General features: G+C 44.3%; 1 protein-coding gene across 2 annotated transcripts; it reads right to left on the reverse strand.

Annotated features, from left to right (window-relative positions):
• Positions 1-463: 463 nt before the first annotated feature.
• On the reverse strand, positions 464-8,605 carry LOC146668725 (protocadherin-18-like). 2 transcript variants are annotated; one of them, XM_085410721.1, is made up of 4 exons: positions 5,615-8,605; positions 4,805-4,893; positions 4,004-4,176; positions 464-2,121 (listed from the first exon to the last, which is right to left on the reverse strand). In XM_085410721.1, the coding sequence occupies exons 1-4, from the start codon at positions 8,087-8,089 to the stop codon at positions 1,268-1,270; spliced, it is 3,591 nt and encodes a 1,196-aa protein (XP_085266847.1). In that variant the 5' UTR covers positions 8,090-8,605; the 3' UTR covers positions 464-1,267. The 2 variants fall into 2 exon arrangements, with proteins under 2 accessions (XP_085266847.1, XP_085266848.1); XM_085410722.1 differs by having other exon boundaries at positions 4,805-4,860; positions 5,615-8,604.
• Between the last annotated feature and the right edge of the window lie 1,678 nt (positions 8,606-10,283).

Genomic DNA, 10,283 nt, shown 5'->3' on the forward strand with positions numbered 1-10,283 from the left:
CAATCCCATGATTTTAATTTCTCGTCATGTGCAGCTATTATCAGATGCTGTTCATTTGCTAAGCATATTTACCAGAAGCATTATGCTTTCACAGATGAGAGACAGTGAGAAAGAGAACCCCTAATCTGAAAGTAAATTAATGCCTAAATGCATTTAAATCTAAAGAGTTCATCTGGGAATAAATTCACCACTAATGGCATGTTTATGAGTAGAGTCATGCATGTGAATCATGATATAATGGGGCCTGGGGAAGGTCTGCCTAGACAGCATACATGAGATTTTGGCTCTGTGCGCACAGGGTGCTGCAATTCCAATACTGAGCATTAGGGGGAGGTAAGAGACAGATGGGGCAAATGCAAGTACTCAGTAAGGAATTCAAGAGAAATGAAATGAAAGAATAAATGTAAATGAAAGTAATTATTGAAAACCTCAGGCACCGAGAATAATTTTCAAACACTTTTATGAATCCCTCCACTTTATTTATCGTCCACTGGTCACAATGTTACCATACAAAACTCACTTCCAACATGGAACTGCATTGGGATGTGACTATTTTCAATATGCACACACACATTCAATAACAAAATTAAATACAGTCGTTTAGAAAATAAACAGGGTAGAGGAAAAGAGACACATTGAGTGATATCAAGACATGCAGTGACAAATATAAAAAATAGACATTTTGTTTTCTTTTTCTGTACAAACATACATGGACACATATAAATATATAGAAGTAAAAAAGAGTATTTTTAAAATACAAAGATCAAATTGTACAGTTACATTCCATAATAACAAAACAGGAGACATAGCACAATATTCAAGTGGATTTGCCGTTTTCCACAGACACTGTACAATATTGTACACTGTAAGAGGAGAAATTAGATCACACAACTGTTGCTTTCTCCCTGTGGAGTCTCTTCACGCTGCTGTAAACATTACAAATGAAGAAAGGGTACAGTTTTTGTCGGTGGATTTCCTTTTGAAATCACTCATTCAAGCAACTTTGAGCAATCTGTTCTTTCAGTGCTCACTTTGATGCTTTTAAGTCACCCAGATCACAACTTCAGTGCTGTTTTTTTACCTTTCTCTCAGCACTGAAAGGTAAGGAGAAAATCTGTTAAAAATAAACAAGATGAGCATTACAGTGAATGTGAACTTTTTTTTTCTTCTTTTTTAATGTTGGCACAAGGAACACGCATTTACCATAATGTGGTGAAATATTTCTTCATATCACACAGTGAAACAATGCTATGCCTTCTCTTTTTCTCTAGTTTTGCCTGACATCCTGCAGCAGTTTGTTGATCTCTTGGACCAGCTCGCTTGCATCCATGCCAGCCTCGTGGCGGTTCTCGCTACGCTTGCCACTCTGGTGACCCTGATGGAAAACACCATCAAAGTCATCTTCCTCATAATTCTCTGGAATTTCCTCCATTGCTGGCAGCCACTTTAAGTGTGGAGGCTGGCCACTGGTGGAGGTGGGAGTCGAAGTTGAGGGTGAGGATGAGGAAGAAGTAGAAGAAGAAGGGGAGGAGGAAACATGGTTAGTCCCATTTCCAGACCCACTTCCTGGGTTTAGATAGTGAGTATTGGCTGCCCATGCAGCCACCCCTGGGGGGTAACTGGGACCTTTACCACCTGGCAGCAACCCTCTCCGGTTGTCCTGGGGAACAGCGTTGTTACTGTGGTTACCAACAATGTTGCCACTTCGTCCATTTCCTCTCTCAGTGGTTGATGACGATGAAGTTGGGCTTGTTTCAGTGCATTCGACATAAGAGTCCATATTAGGGGGTAGGAGTCGCTGAAACACAGAGTTCATCTCTGTGAGGAGGGAGCCAGCCCCTCCTCCAGCTGCACACACATCACCTCCTGCTCCAGAGACAACACCTCCAGCTCCTTCCTCTTCATTCCCAGATTCTTTGCCAAAAGTAGAGAAGCTCTTGCGGCGCTCCGAGTCAACGGAGGACTGGTCATCATCGAGCTGAGGCTGCTGGGAGGACTCCTCCCCAGGGATGTACATGTTGTTGCGGTAGTCAGCAGAGGAAGCGGGGGAGGAGAGAGGAGGCATCCAGCACTGGTCAGAGTGTCCCAGGACACGACATTCATCCGTGCACAGTCTCATAGCTAAAGCAGAAAACAAAACATAAAAAAGGACACTGAGTCAAGAGACGGTTCAACTACAAAAATCTTTAGGACATTCGTCATGCATCAGGCAAAGTAACAACAAAAAGTCTGCAAAACAACTCAAACAAATCATATGTTTAAAAATCCTCAGACAAAACCATTTTTTGTTTGTTTTTTTATGTTTGTCACTTGGTACGGAAAATGTCAACACCCCTGAATAATACAAGCCACAAAGCCTAAGACTGAAGTAAAGAGGGGTGAAAGTGTTATATTTGAAGTGATACACAGTTCAACAGGAGGACAAGGTACTGATTTCTTTAAGGAGCAGGCATGCTGTTGAGTCTGACGAGCCATGCCTTATTCTGTTAGAATGATCCATGTACAATACCTAATTAATATTTCATGGTGCACCACTTCAGTCTTTCATTAAAATCAAAATCACGGCTCTGCTTTGTAGGATTTTTATTTATTTATTTTTCTCTCAGTCTCTTCATATTCCTGTTTAGAGTTCCAGGTAGTGCCAGGTATGAAGACTATGACAGGATTTAAATAAACAAATAGACAAGTGTCAGATCCCACCCAAATGGCATCATAGGCAGCTATTAATGTAATATTTGGCTGCACTTCCAAGTATGTCCACATCTTCCAACTACAAGACTGAGGCAGGGATTTGCTTGTTTGTTCTTTTATCCTATCCAGCATGAAAAAGCACATTTGCCCATCTAAATAGAAAAATCTAAACAAATTAAATCTACTGAAGAGAAACAGTGGTAATCCTCCCTCTCAGCCCATTATCGTCTTCCCCTCCTTTTTCTTTTATATTAGCATAAAAGATAGCAGAAGAGAAAGGGGGGGAGAAGGGTTCCAACACCTCCAAGTCATTTTCAAAGGGAGAACAAAAATAAGATACAGCAGGACTGTCCACATCCACCAATCTCTGTAAAGATTGTAATACATTAACAAAATGAGGGAGCGAAAGAGAGAGAGGGCGAGAGATACTCAGGATCTCACGAAGCAGAAAGCAAAAGAAGGATGGAGTCAGTAAGAGAGAGAATAACATAATTCCAAAAGCAATTACTATGAATTCTCCTCAGTTCAGACATGAAAGTGCACCACTGTCACTCACCAGGGGGAAAAAAAGAGAAAGAAAAGAAAAAGAAGGAGGGGAAAAAAACAGCACTCTGAGACGCATACCGATGAGTGACAGGCGACTCATCTCCGCTCCAGGGAGGATTTTACAGACACGACTCTATCTTAGGGGCAGATAACACACACACACAACCACACACACAGTAACAGCCAGACACACTGTAACCTCTCTCAGTGTGATAACGAGCGTGGAAATGAGGGCTGTGTGGAAGAATGGGGCTGAGTACAATAGGGATTGTGTTGGAAACAGGGTGAATGGAGTGGCTGTAAAGGCAGGTGTACAGACAAATAATGGGCTTAGGCCTGGTGCTGTCCATGGTGCTGAAATTTGTCAGAGAGGCAGTACACTGGGTGCCTAGGTGCGGTCCGCAGGAAGACAGCTTGTTTCAGTTGTAGCTCATTTTCAATTTGAACTGAGAAAGAAATCTCTTATTTCTAAGATCATGAGTGGAAAATGGCCATTTCAACTGACTCAAAGTGAAGCAAGACGCAGAATTAGTCAGAAACCTACAACTGACAACTTCTGCAAAGTACAATAAAACTGAGGTGCAATTATGCTCTGGATGGTGAAGCAATATTTGAGTATGAGTTGCTGCAATAGAAGGTGTTGGGTATGTAAGTCAGCTGACTGGCGCCTAGTCATGCTGTTATGAAGGTGACGCAAAACAGGAAAAGGTGTCATTTTACACAGGGACATAGGCTGAAGAGGTGGGTTGCATCACCAAAATCTCACCTGGGTGGAGTCGATGGTGCATTTCAAGGTGCATCAGGTCAGAAAAGCCCTCCCCCAGCAGCAGTCTGTCCACGGGGGATTCCCGTCCCATGTCACAATCACTGTCCCCCGCCTCGCTGTCCCCACGGCCACTGTCCTTCAGGCTGAACTTGTCCATGTCTTGTAACGCATACCTGTGAGAAGCCATTAAAAAAAAAGACTATGAACACATATAAGTATAGTCTGAAAGTAAGTAGTAGAATTTTACACTTTGGACAAACACAGGTGGCACATTCTGTTTTGCAGGTTAAACAAATCAGTCTGTCCTTAGAGAAGATTAGTGACAAGCAAATTATATCAAACTTAGGGCTGTTTCTGGAATCTGTCAAAACTTGTGACAAGCCTTAACCCATTAATTCTACACGCAGGTAAATTGCATCCATAAATAAATCATAGCAGCCACTAGGGTATCAATAAATATATCATCCAAAGAACATAATCAGATATTATGATGAAAGCAGTGATGGATGCAGACTTTATAACCTGAGCTCCTTTTAGCACAAAGGAATTTTTGTGATATTCAGACATCTAAGGGTTTCACACTTAGAACAGAAGACATTGGTATGACAATTAGAATATGAATAAAAACATTTGGACACCATCAAGTCATGATCTACATGTAACTGATCAACTGACAGGGAAACCTGCACAACGGGTTGTTGACAAATGTCAGACACAATGAAAAACAAGAGGTTTAAAAAGTAAACAAAAGATAATCTTTTTGGGGGGGAAGGGGTGGCTGGGGGGTGGGGGGTAAATTACCTGTAGCTGCGCGAGTATTTGTTGCCACGGAAACTGGGTCTGGGCTGGTACTGGCCCTGATGGAGCATGGACAGAAGCTGTGAGACTTGCTACATCCCAAAAAAAATGACAAAACAAACAAAATAAAACAAACAAAAAGAAACAGAAAGGGGGGGATGAATTACAGATGGAGAATTGAGGAAGGGGAAAAGAGAGACAGACAACACAGAAGACAAAATAATGGATGAGTAAACACAAAATGGATGATGGAGGGGCTGCTAAAAATGGATGAGACAAAATGGATGATGTTAAAACAAAAAGGGGGGGTTGAGGGTGAGTCTAGATGAATATGTAGACATATGACTGGGGGGGTGAGTCATGGTCATGATGGAGGTAATGGTGACAGGGTGTAAACAAGGTAAAGACAAAGACACGTCTATAATCATCAACAGTTTTTAATGAGAATCAGTTTGAACTACAGGGCAGTGTTGATTAAGTCACTGTCATGGAAATGATGAGTTAATTTGCTCAAACAGGGACAGCTGTGTGAGGATGAGAAGGCTGGTGTGTGTGTGTGTGTGTGTGTGTGTGTGTGTGTGTGTGTGTGTGTGTGTGTGTGTGTGTGTGTGTGTGTGTGTGTGTGTGTGTGCTTGAGAGAGGGAGAAACACTGAGAAAGAAAATTTGGAAAGGGGCTGTGGGATCACATTTGAAATATCTGAAAGTAATTTGTTTCTCTGTGTGTGTGTGTGTGTGTGTGTGTGTGTGTGTGTGTGTGTGTGTGTGTGTGTGTGTGTGTGTGTGTGTGTGTGTGTGTGTGCGCGCGCACTTACCTCAACTGGTGGAGTTGTGTGTGCCAGTTCCAGGGCAAAGCTCTCTGGAATATGATTGGACGAAATGGTCACTAGGCTGTTCAGGGATTGGCGACTGTGGTGGTTCTGCCTGCTCCCTATCTGGGCTCGTTCCATGGGAGGTGTGGCTGAAGGGGAGCGGTGGTGGGCTCTGATTGGGAGAGTGCCGTTCACTGTGGGGACCAAGGTTATATCACCTTTGTGTATTTGGCGTGAGGGCTTCTTTGGGTGGTGCTGGTGGGTGGATTCTGCTACCCGGCAGTTATAGGAGTGCCTGGTGTCCTTTTTCTCCCGGTTACAGCGAGAAGCAAACACCACCATGATAAACATGAGTGCGACGCAGATGGCTCCCAAGGAGATGATGATAATCAGAGATACATCAAGTGAAGCCTCTCCTTGGTCTGTTACTGACCCGTGGTTCTCAATGGTCTCATGGAGAGTGATTTTCAGAACGGCCTTAGCACTGAGACTCTCACTTCCTTGATCTCTGACCACAACAGTCAGCTCTGCGTGGTCATGGGGGAAGTTATCCAGACTAGCATTGGCATGAATCTCACATGTTCGCGGCTCAATCAAGAAGAATCCTTCTTCGTTGCCACTGACTATAGAGCAAATGAGCTCAGCATTGACTCCTGTATCTCTATCAGTTGCCCTAACCACAGTTATTAAGTGTCCAGCCTCTGTAAACTTTGAAGCAGGCACATCTGCAGTGAAGTTCCACAGCTGAGGGACCACAATGACTGGAGGGTTGTCATTTTCATCCAGAATGTTCAGAATAACTGTGGCATTGCTGAGCAGTGCTGGTTTTCCTGCATCCTTTGCTTGCACAATAAAGGCTATACGGCTAACATCCTCTCGATCAAATGTGCGCAGTGCATAGATAGCGCCATTAGAGGGGTCAATGGTGACATAGGTGGAGATAGAACTGCCGTGAACAGAGTTCTCCAAGATGGAGTAGCTCACCTGCCCATTAGAATCCAGGTCAGGGTCAGTGGCCAAGATGGACGTCAGATATGCTCCAGGGGCATTGTTCTCTGATTTAAAGATCTCATATTGCCCCTTCTCAAAACGTGGTGGGTTGTCATTTTCATCAGTTACATGCACAGTGAAATGTTTGACAGTAGAAAGACTTGGAGTCCCTCGATCCTCTGCCACCACAGTCAGGCTGAACTCTGACCTCTTCTCTCTGTCTAGAGTCACATTGGTCAAAATCATGTAGTTGTTCTCATATGTTTTCTGCAATTTGAAGTAGCCTTGACCATGAAGCTTGCACTCCACCTCCCCATTCAGTCCAGAGTCCAAGTCCTCTACCCTGACCAAAGCAACAAATGTGTCCAAAGGCGAAGCTTCAGATACGTAAGCTGCATCTCCATTCCCCTGGGAAGACATGAGAGTGATGCTGATGTCAGGTTTGTTGTCGTTGATGTCTACCACTTTGACCAGGATCTTGCAGTGAGCGGGCATGGAGTTTGGACCCATGTCCTGTGCTTGCACATCGATATCATAAGAATTAGCAGTCTCGTGATCTACGCGCCTGATGAGAGTCAGGTGACCGCTGTCGGGGTTAATTTTGAATGTCTCCATTATTTTCGGAGAAACATGACTGCTAAATGAGTAGACTATTTTGGCGTTTGTGCCCTCATCCGCGTCCGTTGCGTTTAAGTCAATGAGCAGAGTGCCAACAGGTGAATTTTCTGGCAGATTGATGACATATGACGACTTTTCAAAAACCGGACTGTTATCGTTTGAGTCAGTAACACTGATTTTAAGGAGGGTCGAACCCGTTCTCGGGGGAACGCCCCTGTCAGAGGCCGTGTATTGAAGTTCGTAACCAGAGCGCTCCTCCCGATCGAGCTCCCTTAGCACCACCAGCTCAGCATATTTAACCCCATCAGTCCTAGACTGAATGTCAAGCTTAAAGAAGTTGTTTGGTTCTAAGGCATACGAGTACAGTGAATTCTCCCCGACATCGGGGTCTGTGGCGCTGTCCAGGGGAATGCGCGCTCCCACGGCCGCACTCTCGGAAATCTCAATTGGGATCACGGCGCGAGCGAACTGAGGTGCGTTGTCGTTAATGTCCAACACCTCCACCTCGATGAGAAACAGCTGGAGGTGCTCAGTGGGGAGTGTTAGCACGTCGAACTGAATGGAACAATTCAGATTCTTTTCGCAGAGTTTCTCGCGATCAATTTTGGTCTTGATGCTGATTTCTCCGTCCTGCTCGCGCACATTGAAGAAAGACGAGCTTCCTCGTTGCATAGCTCTAAAGCGGAGCGGCACCGAGCTTGGAAGTTTAGCCAGGACATCCGCGACGTCTTCTTTCAAGCGGGCAATGACAGTGCCAACCTTCTGCTCCTCATAAATCTGATATTTCAGTGTCTTGCCAGTGATGTGCTGCGTCGCCAGTGCCAACACCGCCAGAACTTTCCACATTCTTCGTAGAAAGAGCCCCTTCATTTTGGTCTCCTTTGTATTTTGCTGAACTCCGAAATAAGTCCAAAGGAATTACTGCAAAATGCAGTGGAGATCTGTTCCAGTTTCAACTTATTAAATGATGAGCTCGCTGATTCAGTAGCATTGCTTTCTCCACTGGGCAAGGGGAAAAACACCCGATTGTTAAATGTAAGCTTGCTTAAGTTGCTCTAATTTCCATAAAACCATCCGAATGTGTTTCTGTCTGTACTCCGTTGTCATACAGATCTGTTGCGCGCATCCAGTGTGCGGGGGAACCAGCGGAGTTCCACTGAAATCTGTGCGCCTTTCTCTCTCTCCTCCCTGCCTCTGGTCTGTGCGCCTTGCGCTCTCTTTCGCTCCCTCTCTCTATTTGAGGTGCCTCTGCACACAGAGTTGCCCAAAATAACCGCCTCAAACGAACTAGTTGTAGATCAGCCACGACCCTTTTTTCATATCCCAGGAAAGACAAACGATCCTTAAATCAAAAGCTGGCTGGTAGCCACTCAAACTCCGAAAAGAGAGGAAAGGGGAGGCGCAAGAGGGAGGAAAGGGATAAAGTGTGTGTGTGTGTGTGTGGGGGGGGGGGGGTAAAAACCCCGCCCTGTGGGGGTTCACTTTCACCACTTTTCAGAGTAACGACTACGCATCTACAATGGACAGAGTAGAAAATAAACTAAAAAATACCATACTGAAATTGCTTCCCCCGTTGCTATAAAACCCCGGGAAGGTTTACGAGTTTCTCGCTTCGGGTCTGTTCTCTCCAGACAGCGCGGAGACACAAAGAGTCTAAATTATCATTAAACAAGAAAGATATACAGTCACATTCATCTTTAGCTTTGTAAGTCCCTATACTTGAATCACTGATAGACACACCTAGTCGAGCTATAACCAGCTGTCACCACACACACTCCTGCTAAATGATTGACGCACCGGGTGTCTCGGCGTTAGTGCATATGCGTGCCACCAGCTTGTACTGTACCAAGTCTTTTTCTGCTCTTTCAAGTGGCAGCTGACTACCCCCTTCTCCATGCTCATACACTTTGTAGGAGATGTGTTCAGCGCAATATTTTTTTTCACATGTGCCTCATCTGTAACTGTCTATGGGTGAGGGTATAAGCCGGGTAAGCTGTGTGGCGAATCGCGTTGAAAGGAAGCCGGACTCTAATGAATGCCTTAAAAGAGTTGGTCACGCCGAGGAACAGCTCTGTCCCCGTGCACAAATCTGTTTAACATCAAACTCCCCGCAGGATGGGTTTCTGATAAGCATCCACAATTCTATAGTTTGGGCATGTATTTTTCTGTTCACTAGAAAAAGGGGAAAAAAATCTAATTGGCGCAAATGTGCAAACAGGCCAGAGAATCAAACATAAACAGAGAAATGAATAAAAGCACGAACAGAAAGGGAGAGAGAGATCTAAGGTTTACAATGTGCACAACTGGGATGTGCATTCTGGAGACCATTTGGCGCGGTTTGTTTGGCACCGGGACCCAGCGATTACAGCCGACCAAACAAGACTCCAGCGGAGCCACGAACCCCACACAACTGTGAGGAAATGAGTTGTCATGGGGGATTGTAGAGTACCAAGCAGCTTTTCCAGAGCTGTACTCGCGTGTTCGCTCGCGTGCTTGTGCGTGTTTCTTGTGTGTGCGTCAAAAAAGACAGAGAAAAAGCGCTCATCAGAGCTTCAGTCACCAAAACTCCTCATACATATTGAAATGAAATATTATAGAACACACCGAAGATGAGACACTAATGACCATCTGGAGCAGAAAGAACACAACCTTCACCTAAAAGAAACTAAGCTCAGAACGGCCTCGTTCACCTCCACTTATCACATTCTTTGGAAATTTTTCAGTCAACACTTTCAAAACCACTGAAAGCGTTGACCCGAAGTTAACCTTAAGAAATAAATAGATACAGTATCTCAAAAACAAATCAATAAAGTACTAACAGTTGCTAAACCCACTGCTGCAATAGAAATTAGATATACACACCATCACTGAGCATAATGATGTTATCCATATGAACTAGGTTATTCAGGCTAGTCTTTAAAGCAACGCATCTGCACCGCTTCTACAACTTTTTACGAATTACCCCGAAAACTATGGTTTATTAAAAAATTCTAAAAGTGCATAGACACCAACCAGAAGCTCCTCTTTTGAACCCACAGCCTTAAATTGGCGGAAAACCTTTATT

Source organism: Rhamphochromis longiceps, linkage group LG6, assembly GCF_057381845.1.
Source record: "Rhamphochromis longiceps isolate RC_006_pf linkage group LG6, R_longiceps_female_GT1.1, whole genome shotgun sequence".
NCBI classification, from domain to species: Eukaryota; Metazoa; Chordata; class Actinopteri; order Cichliformes; family Cichlidae; genus Rhamphochromis; species Rhamphochromis longiceps.